Below are 17,176 nucleotides of genomic sequence, written 5' to 3'. Positions count from 1 at the left end.
ATGCAAGTTAAGTTCCATATAACTCTTATATTTAAAGGAGTTTCTCAAAAATGTTGGGGTAATGTTGATAATTACTTTCCCGTGGGTGATGACTGAGTTTACATTTTAGAAAAGAATAATCTTCCTCAGTTCCTTCTAGAGGAATTTTATTGATCAATGAGTGCTGTAAATTATACATTGGCTTACAAGGTAGAAAGAATTGAGAGAATTCTATTATTTTAAAAGCTCAGGAAGGACCATTGAGCATGCCACTACCCACCAACAGGGTGGCTTAGAGGAACTCAAATTCTCCAAAACTTTGAAGAAACCCTTCAAAGCCTACTGCAAATTACATCTGGAGAGTTCTCAATGGGACCTGCTAAGCTAATTGCTCATCTCCATTCAGGTCCTAAAGTCTGCAGGAAGAGACGTTTCCTAATGTCCTGAAAGGCTGAACTTAGAAGTTTAATATAAGCTCTGCCACTGTAACTTACTTTAATAATATTCCTGAGTGAAAATAAAATCTTATGTATCTTACATTTTCATTTTAAGCCAGTATTAACCAAAAGTTAGCGCAAAACCAAAGGAAGAAAACGCAGTAATAGACACAGCTTTCTCAGACGCAGAGTTGTTGAGAAAGACTTTGAAATCAGTCTTTGGTCTCAAACCCTGAGGATCATAAAAGGAAAAGGAAAGGATTCAAAAGTTCAGTACTGGTCAGAAAGGAAAACTGTCTGCCATATCTTTTGTATTTAAGAAAACAAGATCCAGTTCTTGATTCACTACACTCTAAACATACCAGTATTGGGATGCAAAGACTAAAACAGAAAAGGTTAAAACCACTGGTCCATGGGTTCTGTATGTAGGATTTCTGCATTAGTGTTAGTGTTTTGACACCACATTACCTTTTACTGCAGAGGAATTTAAGTGCGATGACCTGCAGATTTCCAGAAGTCAATGGGATCTTTTACCAGTGACTTCACAATGGAAGTGTACACCTATGTTTCTCTAATGGTATCTTGCAAAATCCTCATTTTAGAAAAGCCCTTCATTTCCCTATCTCTCTGTGTATTTCTCTTTTGTTTCAAAAGACAATTCTACGAGGATAAGTTACCAGCAGAGCAATACCAGAGACTGAAACAGGCAAATGGGATGTAACGGCTATTCCGTGAAACTCAAGGAACAGTATAAGATGTTCATCGATGGTTTTAAATTAACTTCCAATTACTTAATTTTCAATCTTCCTGTCATCTGTTGATGACATAAACTATAGACAGATCCTTCTCTTCTCTGGGCAGAACTACTGTCACAGTACACCTACTACAAAACTGCACTGCTTCCATCAACAGCCTCATGCCTTGCTGAGTGTGTTTATTCCCTACGAGCTGACAAGTGACGTTTCCAAACACCCTCCTCTTTGGTTTCCCATATATCACAGCCTCAACAGGAAAATTCCCATGCATCTTATTACTCACCTAACATTTGGTGGATCTGTATTTATGATGGGTGTTGCACAAAGAGGCTTGTTTCCTTGAATGTGGCTTCTGTAACCTTGTCTTGCAGGCAAACAGTACACCCTTTGGATAACAACTCGTACCTGTGCTTCTCTCCATGCCACTGCTCCCTGGCTTTCCACCATTTCAAGTAGAGAATCATTAAGAGCACTCAGTGCTAACGGATGCCGTTTCAAATCACAGTTGTTATGGATTTGTGGAGCATGAGCAACCTGGTGAAGGAAAACCCATCAACAGAAACATTCCTGGGAACCTTGAAACTGTGTGGAGCTAGAGAGGGAAACTTCAGCATGAAAAATCAAGTTGCAAGTGCAAAATCAGTTTCAAAATACTTAATGTTCCTAAAGTAACTTAGAGACTAGTGGCCAGTATTTATTGTGGATTTTTAATGAACACCCAAGAGAGTTTCATACACAATGCACTCCTGTATTTAACAGGTGCTCTAGAGCTAACTCAGTACATGAGAGATGAGAGTGACACCAGCAGGAAAACAGAACTGATATTAGTCCTTATGATTCTTCCCCTTGAATTTAGTTTCATTTTTAGTTCTTTGATGTTCTGTTCCTTTCTCTTTTAAAATAAAGAGTAAAATCCATCTTGAATGATTCTGGACTTTCAGATAAAGTTGTAAATGAACAGATGTCTAGTTCTGTAGACTAGTAAGTTAGTCATCAGACTTACACATTTCAATGGAAAATATTTCAATGTAAAAGAATTAGATGATTAATGAAAAGTAAAAATCTTCAAAGTACAAACCTTAATTTATTGGTTCACTACTTCCAAAACATATTTTATTAATAAAATCTTCCAAATTTTCAAAATAAATTTTATGAATGAGCCATTTTCCCTTAATGTAAATGAGAAATTTCATTGATTTTATTTTAAAAATAAATCTCTCTTGGTAAAAATTGTACACAAGTATAGACTAACACGGTCAATATTTATAGGTTCCTTCACAGGATGAGCCAAATTTCTATTTTCACAATGAACCCTGTTTTTACAAACAGCTGGGTGCCAAGAAAGATTTTCAGAGTATCACAGACTGTACCATAAGTATTATAGACCAGTAAAGAAGGAGAATTTGCAATATTTAGAAGTAAATTGCGGTACAACACTACCCTTTACCTACAAAGAGGTTGCAATAAAACTTGTCTACTGAGTTTTAAATGAAGTGGTTTTGTTTCTTAGGAGCCATGAGAGGAACAAGTCAATTGTTCTGGTTTTCAAATACCATAGTTGAAGCTTTTTATAAGTTAGAGTTGAAGCAAGAAAGCAGATTAGGATTTATGTAATTTTTTAATTCCCAGGCCTATAATGGGAATGATATATTAAGGCAAATATAAAATGTTGACATTCATTGTTCTTCAAACTTGTAGGGCCAAACTTCTCAAATATTAAGAATGATTTGGGTAGCCAATATAATGCCTTTACAAGAGCCTTACTTTCAGAAAGTCCTGGCACAGGCTGTTAAAAAAACAAATCCTTTAAAATACCTCAGCTTGTACAAGCACAACTAGGGAAATGCAGAGTCAGTAGTCATCTTAATACAAACAAAGTCAAAATAGGAAGGAAAAGAAATGAAGGGGTGGGAAAGGGTGATGATGTTATAAATTGATTCTTTAAAGAAAGGATAGGATCAATTAGGAAATGAGTTAAGAAATATGAGTGGAAAAATGGAATGTTTGTTTAAAATACTATCTTGGGTGAGTTAGAAGAAAACAGATTTTATTTTTTAGTTATTCAGCCATAACAAGGAAGAGAAAAATCAATGAAAAACCAAGCTACATTTACTATTTAGAACAGTAGTGAGCCTTCAGCAAAATAACTTCACAGCAGTTCAGCATTTGGATGGACCAAAAGCCTCTGCTAAGAAAATATTATTAAAATAAACACCGCGTATTATTCAGCCTTAGCTAAATGAAAGGGGAAACTGAAAAGGTCAGTAATGTAGAATTTTTGTTTTTCTGACCATTTCCAAACATCTGCTGACCAACTTCTTAACAAGTGCTAAAATTGCAAACCAAATGGACCTTACCCGATTATCTGAAGATTCCTGGTGTAACTCATCATCAAGGTCATCTAGTCTGAAGGTCTGTGCCAAAGATATAACATTCTTCCTGATAAGCATCTTTGTAAGACCACATGTCTTCTCTCTTGCTTCTGAATGTTCACTGAGTAGCACCTTCTGACTAAAGTAGGTATTCATGATAACAGGAACATCTGCATTTCTGAGAAGCAATTTTTGCCTGGAAAAAAATAATTTAAGTGGCATCAAATCCATGACAAGGTGGATAAGGACTTCTTTAAAACATGTGTGTTGCATTGTATTTCTCTCCTCTTTTTTTCTATCATTACCACTAAAACACTTCAGAGGTCTGTTATCAAAATTGTAAATAACTTACTCTATAGAAATAGTCAGCTTGGATCAGTCCTCCTATCTTAGGCATAGCCCTGGGCTCCATAGTCCCTGGAGCTCCACTGCATCCAGGGACAACTTACACCTGGAACCTGTTGAGCCCCATGAACCCTGTCTGGTTTCACATAAAGGCTGCCTGGTGTCCCTGCATTGTCAGCACAGAACCAAGAGCACCACGAACGCCTGCATACAGTTACTGAGTTAAAAGCTGAGAACAAAAGACTACTAGTCCTGCTCTATGTTAATTCAGAGCACTGGCTCTGCTGGACCCAGCCTGGCTCTTGCAGGACATCCCTCTCTGGTGAGTGCTTCCCACTGACACGAATCCATTCTCACTGCAGCCAGCAGTAAACTGCTCCTCCCTCCTCAATTTTTCTAAGTGCAAAATATGTTTTTCTTACGATATGCTGTATATTATCTTGCCTGTGTGTTTGCCGCTGTCATAAATGTGCTCTCCAAGATCCAGTTTTGGTTTCTAGTGCCAATGTAAATTCACTAACAGCTCCACATGCAGCAAGTTCTTGCCCAGCAGATTAAGGTAATGGTTGCAGAATCATTAAACACACAATAATTTCATGCCAAAGCATGTATTGATGTTGGGATTTTTTCTTACACTAGTATCACAGTTGTACATTTAGAAGTACACTTTTTATACTCACAGGATACAAAATCTAATTAAGTCAGCTAACAAAAACAATGAAGAATCTCATTTTCTACAGACCATCAAAACAACCCAAAATCCACTTTATTGTAGTCTGGTTTTTTTACAATTAGATCTTTATCACCTGGGAGTAAGACAAGGCCTTCTGCCTTGGCAGTAAAGCTGAGTTGACCCGAGTTCAGTAGTAACCTCAGAACTTCAGTCTCTAATATGCTCAGCAGTCATATTACGAAGCAAATTTCCACATCTATGACACTGTCCGTCAAAATGCAACCATGCAGAGTTAAAAAGCAAAACAAAACACTCAAAACTATTTATTTTTGATCTTAGTCCCTACAAGATCTTGACCATGGTATGTTTTGTAAGTGACTCCTTCATTCTTCAGAGAGCAGATACTTAAATGTATGACTGATGTATTCATATTTTCAAAGGCATAAGAAGAGTTGCAGCAAGTTTTTAAATATAATCCCTGTTATTTTATAATTAGGAAAATAAAGCAACAGCAAGATGATCTCTGCCTTTTAGGAAAAAAGTATATATTTAAAACCAAGCTTGTAACTTAGAACTATGAATCATACACATAAATTATGAAAAAGATGCGTTGCTTCTACGGTGAACATTCACAGAAGTTACGATTTGAAACAGAAAATGCATGAAAAGTTACAGCATATAACTAAGTCTTGAACTTCACCACAAAGAAGCCTTACTGCCATCTGAAAGCTCTCCAGTTTTCGGACAGCAGCAGTACATCCCCCTAAGGGACACCGAGTCCCTTGACTCCAGATGAATCTGCTAACAAAGGTCCCAGTTAAGAGCATGACAGTAGCTCACAAGGCTGCCAAATTGACATCACCTGATAATTTCTGCATTATATGATTAAAACTGAGGAATCAGCTGGGTCAGCAAACTGAGACATCTCTGATCTTATGAAATTTTTAACCCTATTTTTCTAGAGAACAAAAATGTATATAAAATTTACTACATATCTCAGAACAGTTTGGGCTGTCTTTATATGCAGATGTGTAACAAAAATTTTAGCACCTACTTTCTTGAGACGTCTGTGTTCAGACTCAAAGTAAACAGGAAATCTCTCTGAACACGAGAGCGTTACGTCACTAATGTCAGAAGAATGTTTGCTTGATCTAAATCATCTCATTCTCTAAAAAAAATACTGACGTTAGTAGCAAATCATTTGCAGAAACTTTGAGGTTTATGGTTTTATTTTTATTTTCCTGTACAGGTATGTGATCTTTTTAAGGCAGGCAGGTTTTACTGATACTCAAATTACGTGTACCATGGTTTTGCTATGCCTATGCACTCCATACCTCGAGTACTTTCACAACCACCAAGAGCTTTTTTGATAAAGTACTCATTATTTCATCATATCTTTAAACGGGCAATGCATAAACTAAAGGCTATTTGGCATTTCCACAAAGCAAAAACAGGACATATATACACTTCCAGGAGAACCTCCCCATTTCTTATCTCTAAGTAGTTCACTAAAAACACTCTCTGTAAGAAACAATTTGTTTTAGACCTGCATAGGTGTCCACAGACTTAGCAGTAACTCTTCAGCTAGGATAGAGGAATATTCACTTAAGTCTACTTAAATCTTCCCTATTTCTCAATGGACAGATTCTTCACAATGAAAAGAACCAGCAATAAATAGAAATAATAACTAATTTAAAAGAAAGAAAAAAGAAAAAAGTTTGTAATAAGCTCACTATTTTGTGTGCAGGTGGATGGCTAAATGGAAGTATGTTTTATATATAAAATACACACACGCATATGTATAAAATAATGTATATTTTACACATAATATATGGAATAAAACTATTGTTTATTATATTATTACCAAGTTTTATATATATATATATATATATATATATATATATATATATATATATTCTTCTGTGGGATGAGAATTTTTACTGTCTTCACAGCAGAAATCTCTGCATTGCCACTGTATATTGCTCATATATTGTTCTCTTTGCAATGAATGCAATCACGTTAGAGACACTTGTGTACCTGAATTCTTCCTGTCTGCTTGAAAGGTATAGACCAGAGCAAAGAAAGCCTATCATGCTGGAAAAGTTAGGAAAAATGCCCCACTTATCCAAGCAATCCCTACATGTGTAGTCCCTGAGACACCATAACTGGTCCCCCCAAATTTCTGGATCTGTTCCAGCTGCATATTCTCTAAAGCCAGCAGTAACCCTACTCTAAGATACAGAATACACTCCATAGCATCCTCTTAACAGATAAAGTGTTAAGTGGGCAGTGCAAGTCTTCTGTGACCTCTCTTAAATTGCTTCCTTTCTATCTGCTTCATTATACTTTAAAAGCTCGTTTTCAAAGAAAATCACACAGACGACGGAAAAAAAATAAAGCTCACTACAGATTATAAAATCCTTGGAAACCTTCTCTTGTACTCTCTGATTTTTCTCTTGCTCAGCAAATTATATTTAAAAGTTGGATTAGCAGTTGACTTCCCTAATAATTGCCTTTAGACCTTTGCAATGACCTGAAGTACAGACTGGGAACTCTTTATACTACAGGGCATTTTTTTCCTGGTATGTAGACAATCAGCAATTGCCGTAACTGGTCACATGCTAAAGGAACATGAGGCAATAATGTTATTTTTTTTTATTTTCCAGCAGCAGCTTGCTTCTCTATCCAAGAATGTAGCTTGCTTTTTCTCTTCCTCCCTCCTACAATGAAATGGCTCTCTGGCCAAGTGGAAGCAGGACATTTCCTTGTCTACTTCTACGTTAATCGTGGTCTGTCAGCATTTGAGATACGAAATGCTGCAGAACGTACAGCATAGCATGGGGTGAAGCAGCTGACGTTTCAAGTTGAGGCAGGGTCTTAATCCTGCTGCCAAACAGTCGTCAGGTTTGCACTGTGGTCTGCCCTGCACAGCCCATCCGCAGCCAGCGAGTTGTGACTCTGTGGCAGCAGCAAGCTAACAAACCACACGCTTCCGCTCAGTTCTGCTGACATCAAACGGCGGTGCTGGTTCATGAACTCGAGAAGACTCGGGATCACTTTAAATAAGAGAACATTTTTTTTGTTCACTCTCTCTGGGTATTTTATTAGGTTTTTGTTTTTCTGTTTTTTTTTTTTTTCCTCATGTAAAAGGCCTAGAGTATTTTTTTGAAGACTACACTGCATTAACTGAACACTCTTAGCATTTTGGTGACCTACAACATGCACTGTAAACACAAAACAGGCTATTTTCAAGTCTCAGAACAACAATTTCTGTGTAAAGAAGGTTTAACACACACCAAGTAGCACAGCAGTAGTACGTGTAGCATAAGAGCACGCGCCAGAGCCCTACACTGCTGCCCAGAAGCATAAGGAATCATTCCCCCACACTGGAGGACAGGAACAACATACAAGGCCCATCCTGACTTCCTAGGAATTGATTGTTTTATCCAGTGTGGAGGAAGTTGCTCATGCTGCATCAGGCTTGGAGTTGTGGGACATTTGCAATGTTCTATCTGTGAAAAATAGTTAACATGGGCAAGAAATGCCAGAGCATCGAGCTAATAATTAAAAACCAAAACACAAACCCAACCAAGTTCAGACAGATCTCTGCCCACCTATCACTCAAGGACAGTAACTATCTTCTCAATAGATAGCCCAAATCAAAAAGTCATTTGGAACAGATCTACCTTCTGTCACGCCCAGAGATTGCCCAAACACAGAATTTTTATCCATGAGTGAGTGATCTCACCACTTGTGTGTGAGCCTCCATCAGTGTCATTTACCATCGCTTGAACAGTCTGTATGGACACTGTGATTCTGAGCTCACATTTTCATAATACAAATCTTCTTGCTGTGCCCCAACCTCAAAGATAGAAAACAAAAATCAGCTGGTATCTCTTTCTTTGAAATTATCTTATTCAAAGCAACAGATTATTGTGGTACAAATTCTCAAGGCTGATTTCTCCATGAAGAAATAATATTACTAACCATCTAGATCAATGTCCAAAGTCATATATGTCAAACATACAATTCTCAACTGTGTCAGGTTTCCAAAGAAATACAGCTTTGGCTCCTAAGAATGGCAGTTATGCAGAAGATGTAACAATAAAAAGCTACTCAAGCTATGTCTAAAATGTCTACTTTTAAAGCATGACACATTTTATTTGTGAAGAGAATGGCTAGATATTTGCTTTGTTCCCCTACTGCAAGAATACTTCATCTGAGGTATCATTCCATGAATACAAGACACAAAGAAAAGAACACATAGCTATTAAATATATAGATTTGTTATAACTCAATCTGTTATCATTTGTCACTGAACCTTAAGTAAAAAGCAAATTAAGAAAATCAGTAAAACAACTCAAGTAATGAAAAAAAATCTTTTCTATTGCAGTATAAGTTCTTTCTGCAAAATAACATTGTAGTTTTCAACAAAAATACTTGTACACCTAAGAAATCACTCCAGCAAGAAATTACAGTATACAAAGCCAACATTTTTATCACTGTATCATTTTACTAATTTCAAAGTAATCATATAAACTAACCACTGGCTTGCCATAGTGCTGCCTTTTGAAATATGACACCCTGTAGCACGAAAAAAAGTTGTATGGAAATTTTCACATTTAAGAAGAGCTCTTCTATAAAAAGCTTGTGGTTAACATCAAGCACTATTATACCACACACCCAGTGCTCTCACCTCTGCAGGGAGCTGCACCATGTGTTAATTGAAGGGGATATGCAGGTCTTCTGATGTAGGAAAGCACAGATGGATATCAAAGCAAATCTCATCCACCTCCAGGAAATTACTCTAATACCAGGCTTTACCAGAATTGGAAAGTAGGGAAGTTTCTCAGAGCTATCCTGCCACTTATTTTGGCTGCAAAGAAAGCACCTGAAATTTCTAGCATTCTAGACCCCAAAGCTTAACCTTTGGCACCACCAAACATAAAATTCCCCTCACAGACTGTGCTTACGTACAAACTGGCATTGAAACAATCTCTTGAGCTTACTGGGGTAATACTTTAGAGAGAATTTGCTAAAAACATACTCCAACTGTGATGCTGAGATTTTTTAACACCTAACACGTAAGTCAGACATGAAACAATTATTATTAAAAGAACTGCACACGATAAAGCACTAAATGAGAAAGTTGCTCCAAAAACAAAACAAAAACACTGCCCCCACACAGTATGAGGGTGTTACAAGTAACTAGGGAGATATAAATATCATGGTTATCTTTTCATAATCAAGATGTTATGAAAGAATTCCAGTCTGTGTGTTTACCCCATATATCAACTTGTGTCTGACCAGCCACGAGCTCATTATTCAGACGACTTCTTCCCTCTGTTCCCAGTGCTAAACTGCACGTAGGGTTTGAGGTGGCTGACGAGCCACCACAAAGTCCAGGGACATACCAGAGGGATTCTGAAAGGTAAAAAAAAAGAAGCAAGCAAGCTGCACAGTGGCATCATATTAAAACTCATACTGAGTATTAGAGAGAAAAAAAATGGCCACACTGGTATAAGAACAGAGGCCCATCCAGCCCATACTCCAGCTTACAGCAGCAAACAGCAAATGTTTGAAGACTATGAAAATAAAAGCAAGCCTCTAGAGAAAGTTCTCCAGAACACTCCCTGATAACTTCTAAAAACTTTCAGCTTAGGACTTCCTAAGGCAGAAGTAATATCCTTGTATTTAAAAGTCTTTGGTAAACTTTTCTTCCAGGAACTTCTGTGCCTGCTTTTGGACCATTTGTAAATTAACAGCATCCACAATATCCTGCAGCATCCACAGTGCTCTACAGTCTAATCACATGCATGTGAGAAACCACTTCCTTTGATTTGTTTTGATCTGTCACCTAGTGGTTACATTGCTGCCCCCCACTTCTTGTTTTTAAGAGGCAGTGAACAATCATCTTGCCAATGCACTTCCTAATACAGAACTTTATCATGTCCTCTCTCATCCGCTGCCTTCTCAAGGTAGAGAGCACTGGTCACCCTAGTCATGTCTCATAGGGAAGCAGCTCCATGCCTCTCTTCTCGTCACTCTTCTCTGATATTTTTCCACTTTTGCAACATATTTTTGATTTGGAAAACTGAAATTCCAATTTAGAAATGCACTATGAATTTCTACAGTGGTATCATGATGTTTTTGACTCCATGTCTTGTCAGTCTTACTATTCCATGTATTTTTCTGATCATTAGATGAAAACTAAGCTGACATATTAATGAAGCTATCTGAACACTAAAAGCACATTCCTGAATATCAACAATCCAGAGTTCACTATTTTATATGTGCACTTTACACTTACCTACAACTTCCTAGTAAGAGAGCTTAAGTCCTTCCTCCAGCCTTTGCTCTAAAGCACAAGGACCATGAACATAGTCCCCTGCCCATAGGATTTGAGGATGACAGTGTGCCTTTGGAGAGGAAGGAAATTTGCATAGTCTTCTGTTGTAGAGAAGCTTATAGATTCTTTAGTTCCTTCACTGGCATCATGACACAATGGAGAGTTGAGGCAACACGTTACACCAACAACTCCTCTGCCTATGGAGGAAAAGTGTTAGTGTTGCCACTAACACCATTACACAGCATCACTACTCCTGAGGTATCAGGAGAAGCTGCTTCTCAGGTCAGAAGATCTCCGCAATATCCACCCAAGCAGCTGAGGGCCATGTATTAGAGTGAAGAACTTGAACTCAAGAATTTCTGACCAAGAGAGTCAGTGTACTTGGATGGTTGGTTCAAGTCTGGAGGGTTATTGGAGAAACTTTAACAAATAAATGACATTTTAAAACACATTGTTCAATGTTTTGTAGAGATTATTAAGAACACTAGCCTTTTCTTCCATAGAGATTTGGCTTTTGCTATTGGCAAAGGCTCTTTGTAAGTCCATGCTTGCATACATGCTCAAAAGTGTCTTCACACGCACAACAGTGAGAACACATAACTATCCCTGAGCAGACTCTGGTATTCAAAAAGACATATCAATACATTAATATGCTTAATTTTATTTATGTATGTTATTATCAAATCTAATATTAAAAAAAACCCAATACAACTACTAAACAACTAAAAAACTTCCATCAGACTTGTTCTTGTACTCCACACTTGTTCTGGTAGTCATTTCTGGACATTTTGTATTGTTTCTTTGCCAGGACAAAGATCAAATTCTGGTCTAGTCTGGTGAGGTCACTTTTTAGACAGACAAATCCAGTGCTATCAGCATAGGGAGAGTAGCTGAAAGTAGCAGTAGCTCTGGGTTCTCTGGTAACACGAAGGAGAATCACAAAAGGCAGTGAAAGTACCACAGAGCACAACAGCAAAGCAGAGGATGCCTTTTGAGCTGGTCAAACTCTGCTTCAAGCAAGAAGGTGGGCAGCAGCCCAGGGGTCTCAATGAACAGCACCAGGCAAGGGGAAGTAGCTGGACCCCTGGCACAGAAAGCTGACCTGCAGAGCTCAACAGATCTTTAAGCAAGTGGTAGACCAAGCTTACCTGCACTGTGGCCCACTTGAGCTTTACTGAGCTGAGAAAAATTCTGTTTTTCACTGTAATTGCTGCTACTATTGATAAACGTGTAACAAAGGTAAAGGTGGTGTAGGTAAGCCAGGTACCACAGAAATCTGGTTTAGGCAAAGTCCTTTCTGCAGCATCCACCCACGACAGTCAGTGAAAAGAGAGCAATGCTAGTGACCAGAGTGGAAACTTCTTTACTGAAATATCCTGGTGTAGACATATAGACTAAGTGAAACTGTTTGTGGAAGGGAAAAAGTTCAGAGTCTCAGCTCTGTCACAGAAATACTGATCATATGTGATAAACAAAATACGTTTCTGCTTTTCAGGTTAGAAAACAGCCCTCAATAATGTATGTACTTTGAAGTTATCCCTCACAAATTACTTTCAGAGCTTCATTTTGCTTCTTTGCAATATTACTTATCTTTTCCATTAAATCATCATAGGTGGATCCTGAGGCATAGCTCTCTCACAGTCAAAACACTCTGAGAAATAACATTTAAATTCAACATTTTCCTTAACATTGTCTGCTCTGAATCCAGAGCAATCTTAATATTCCTGCATTACTTTAAAGACATAATTGTACACAACAAGCAAAAACTTCTAATATTTAAATCTTACATGGTGCGCAGGTCATTGCTTAACTTGTTTTATTTCACTGAACAGTTGCAATGACACTTAGCAACCAGATCACATCTGGGAGAATTTTCATACTGTATCACACTATTCTTATATGCCCAAATTTCTTTTTCAGATTCATGTAAGAGACCTAGTCACTCAGCAGAGCAGACTCAACAATGCAATGATGTGGATGAACCCCTGGATTGGAGTGGAAAGATGAAAGCCCATATTATTAAAAAGAAAAAGTACACACAGCTCTGCCTTTATGTTTCTTTAAAATACTTCAACATCTACCAATCCAATAAGCCAAGTTTACCTACCACAGTTCTCTATTTTGCAGAGTCATATGAATACAGCTCCTTAAAACTAATCCAGCAAAACTAATTATAAGCTAAGTTGAAAGAAGGGGGTAAATACCAGACATATCATGACATAAATAAAACCTAAGAACAACCTTTTCAAAACAAGAATGAGATCTGTGTGCTCTTAGAGGACCTAAGAAAATAATTGATTGAAGCACTATCATAAACATCATAAAACTTCTACAAGCCTGACACAAATACACCTCCCAAAACAGGGGGGTCACCAATAACCTCTGAAAGAGTTAACCTGGGAAGAGTTCTGGCAGCAATGAGGCTCTGACTTACAATCAGACATCAAGGGACAGTTCATAGACAACCCACTTCAGTTAAAGAGGTCTCCCAGTTGCAAGGGAGAGGAGCATTCCGGAGTACAGGTATCTATTATACCCAGCCCTTCCCTGCCAAAAAAGAGCAGAAACAAAGTCTTGGAAGTTGTGGGAAAACACCTGTGAAAACATACGCATTTTGGAGAAAACCAGTGTGAGAGACAGAAGGAAGAAGGTGTATCAGCATGGAAATCTTGGCCCTGGCAAAGCAAAAAACCCTGAAGTTTAAAGAGAGAATGACATTCCAAGAACAACAGCAAAATTTGCCAGTACAGAGAAATGTTTATTCAATAAAGGGTGAAACAACTCCCCTAAACACACATTTCCCAAGCAAACAATTTTAAGTTAATCAGGGACTTAAATAAATCCTGTATTGTTTAAGAAAGGATGGCATCCCTATTCTCAGGCTTGCAAGCTGTGTATCAAGTTTTGAAAGCACAGACTTTGCAGTCAAATTTGAAGGCATGAGAAGTACTAACCTAAAGAAGGACTGCTGACTGACTTCTTATAAAGGAATCATCATCTGTTCTTTTTTTTCTTTTCAATACTTCTCAGTCTATATGTGCTTTCACTAAAATAATAGCAAATACAGTATCACTGTACAATATCCCAGGCTTTACATGAAGAGTACACCGGATCAAAGTGGCCCCTGTTGAGTCCCGTGCTATCACAGGCAAAACCAGGAGAGAAAAAAAAAGACAAAACAATCAAGCTCCAGCAAAACTACCTGCCTTTCCAGCCACTACTACTGAAGTACTGCTGGTAGGAAACCATCTTCTAAACTCCAAAAGAATCACGTTTTTACCAGATGATACTCATCCATCCCTACGTAAGCTGAAATTCTTCATTTTTTTCCCACTCTGGTGGGAAGACTTTCCCTGATTGCTTATGCATTTATTTCATTTTCTATTTAAAAGAATTTCCTCTTCTTGTCCAGCCAGGTCAAGGCCCAGATTCTCTTAGTCTCCTTTCCCAAGGAGAGCACCTGGTCTACAGCTGCCCTGCTAGGTCCTTTCCACACTGCTCCTCCTGGTGCTGGTACTCTGCGAGGGAGCAGAGTGCTTCATGCTCCTATTCATCTGCAATTCGAGATAGACTTAAACAAAAATGATTCTTTTGCTCAGCTGCATCACTAACCAGGACATGGAAAAAAACATATATAAATGGAATAATACTAGATCAGTCTTGATTTAAGTTCTACAAGTATATATATTTAGGATACTGTATTTTGACACGTATTTAAACACCTGCTTTTAAAACGAAAGTTACTTGTACTCTGTATTTTCCTCCTTTTAAGTTGTTAAAAAAAATGAAGCATACCTGAAACCGCTGCAAAACTGTCTAGTACAAACACTGTTCAGAAAGGAGCCTTTGGGCTGATTTCCTGCATGTAAATGTGCTCAGCTGAAAAAATGTCCAGGGCACGATTCCCAGACTATGATACAGGAAAAAAGAGGAGTTCCCTGGCTTAGTTAACATCAGAAGGAAGACACAAGGGACTCATCAAGAGAAAAGAGGCCATTCTATGACTCTAGTATGTGTGTGCACATACACACAGAAGTGCATGCACATGCATGTGCGCTCCCTTCCCTTCTTTGCCTTGCCTCTGCCCTGGTGGGGTGGGCGAGCTGGTGCAACATTCCCTCAAGGGAAAAAGATCTTGAAAGATCTGACATGACATTTTTACATTCAACTGACTGCATGCAACATTCCTTTAAAAAAAAAAATATTATCTGTTTGCTTGCTTGAAGCGTCACAAAGATAATATTCACGTCTATGACCCTGACTGTCTCTGATCAAGAGGCAGAGAGATTGTGCAGACCGTGTTGCCTTCCAGCACCCCTGGGATGCCTGCCAGAGAACAGGGTAGCCGTCTCCAAGGAGAGGGTCAGATCCCTCAGCCCTCAGTTAACGCTGTTAACTGAGTTAGCAGTCCCTCTGGCTGACTCGTGAGAAGGTGAATGGTATGTACAGGGGACTTGGTTTCCACAGTCTTACACCTTTGATACTGACGTACACCAGCAAAAACACCAGTGCCCTAAAGCTGGGGAGAAATTGTCACTTTTTTCTTTAGAGAACCTTATCCCCAGATCACTTGCCTTTCCACTTCTTCTTTATCATTGCTGTCCTTCAAGTTCCTACACCACCACTCTGTTGCAGCATCTGCCAAAACATTCATATCTGTTTTCTACATTGTGGTTACATGTCCATGTGGGCTGAAAATCTTACAAAGCATCTTATTTAAACACAGCTTAATCGTCCAGATATTGTTTGGGCAACAAGCTATGCAGAATCAAGTGGCATTACAGAATCTCATTTCAAAGCCTGATTCCACTACAGGAGCATTAATTTTAAAGTGAATCTAAATTACTGTCTTTCCCATAAAAACTTGTCTAGGTCCATTTTAAAAGAAATGTTGCCAAGTGCAGAAATGTAACCTCCAGCCTTGGAAGCCCTTGAACTAAAGTTTGCTGAAGGTTGGCAGGTTAATCCAAGGTATAACCTGTCTGTGTTTGTTCAGCCCTTCTGCTCTCCCACCAACAGGTACTCCTGGAGATAGAGTATCCAGATAGGCAGAACTACTATCTCACCTGATAGGGCTGATCTCTCCATCACACCTTTTGCTCCCATGCCAGTAAAGGCATAGCCTAACAGAAACGATGATCATCAAAAGCAGTTGAGCATCATGTGCACTTTTCATGTGTCTCAAGCTCATCCTGTCGTGAGTGTTCTGTATAACACCTTCTGCTACCACAGTCTGTGACCACAACTGATCACATAATGACAGTAATGGATGTGTGCCTGCATGGCTACACATGAGTACACAAATCTCTAACTTCATAAATTACACACAGCACACACGAAAGCCTTGAGATACAAGCAGATTTCACTTCTTTTATTCTAAACTTGTTCCAGGACTGTCATTTTCATTTAAGTCTACTCTGTAAAGGCTACCAAAAAGAAAGTTTTGAAGAAATGCAAGGCCCTACTAAACCCAAGAGTGTCTACCCGATAGAGAGCACCAAGATAGGTACCACCCACCTTAGCTCTCCGTAAATGTAAACCCTCCTAACCCACACACTTATCCTTTCACTTCAGAAGGCAGCGGGCCCTTATAGGGCACCCTAAATGTCTGGCTACGTCTGACTAGGAGAACACATGTTAGTTTAGAAACCCTCTTGAAGTCATCCAGGGAGTTTCTCTTCTGCACTGTCAGAGGGTATGTGGCTTAAGGACACACGCTAAACACAACTGTGGCAGTCATTTGTACAGACTTCTCCAAGCTACCTTTTCAGGTTCTTAAATCAGCAAAACCAAGGCCTAACAGCCATCAAACAGTTTTAAAAATGTGGTAAAATCACATATCCATTACAAAATATGTGCTTACATGATTTCGTTGGCTTACTTCTGTTTAGATAATACAGTCACATACAAATTGCTGTTGCATTTTAATAAGATTGTAATGGTAACAAGGTCCACATGAAGAACAAAAATAGTTGCAACTGTTTTGAGTAGGGATAGACAGGAAAAAAAGACTATGCTAAAGAATATTGAAAATTATTAATTCAAGCAGCAGAGTGAATGGCTGATAAAATTTTAAGCAAACATTTCACCTCTGTGCTCACTTGGATCTCTGAGGCTGGGCCTTTACCATACTTCCATCACACCTAGACTTGGACTACATCAAGAAAGTTGCATTTTCTGAAAGGATAATAATATCTTTTCACTGCCATAACAGATTCAGTCATAAACAGAACACTGCAGGTGAGAATAAAAAAAAAAAAAATCCA

The 17,176-nt window shown here is 38.4% G+C and overlaps 1 protein-coding gene across 3 annotated transcripts in view; it reads right to left on the bottom strand.

Annotated features, from left to right (window-relative positions):
- SPIDR (scaffold protein involved in DNA repair) overlaps positions 1-17,176 on the bottom strand; it is a 200,107-nt gene that overhangs the window by 65,825 nt on the left and 117,106 nt on the right. For all 3 annotated transcript variants that reach the window (XM_027638539.1, XM_027638540.1, XM_027638541.1), the window contains exons 9-10: positions 3,529-3,739; positions 1,455-1,705 (exon numbers count right to left, since the gene is read on the bottom strand). In XM_027638539.1, coding sequence (XP_027494340.1) covers positions 1,455-1,705; positions 3,529-3,739 — 462 coding nt within the window. The remainder of the gene's footprint in view (positions 1-1,454; positions 1,706-3,528; positions 3,740-17,176) is intronic.

Source organism: Corapipo altera, unplaced genomic scaffold (genome assembly GCF_003945725.1).
Source record: "Corapipo altera isolate COAL_440 unplaced genomic scaffold, ASM394572v1 49, whole genome shotgun sequence".
In the NCBI taxonomy this organism is placed as follows: domain Eukaryota; kingdom Metazoa; phylum Chordata; class Aves; order Passeriformes; family Pipridae; genus Corapipo; species Corapipo altera.
This window is presented reverse-complemented; position numbering and strand designations above follow the sequence as displayed.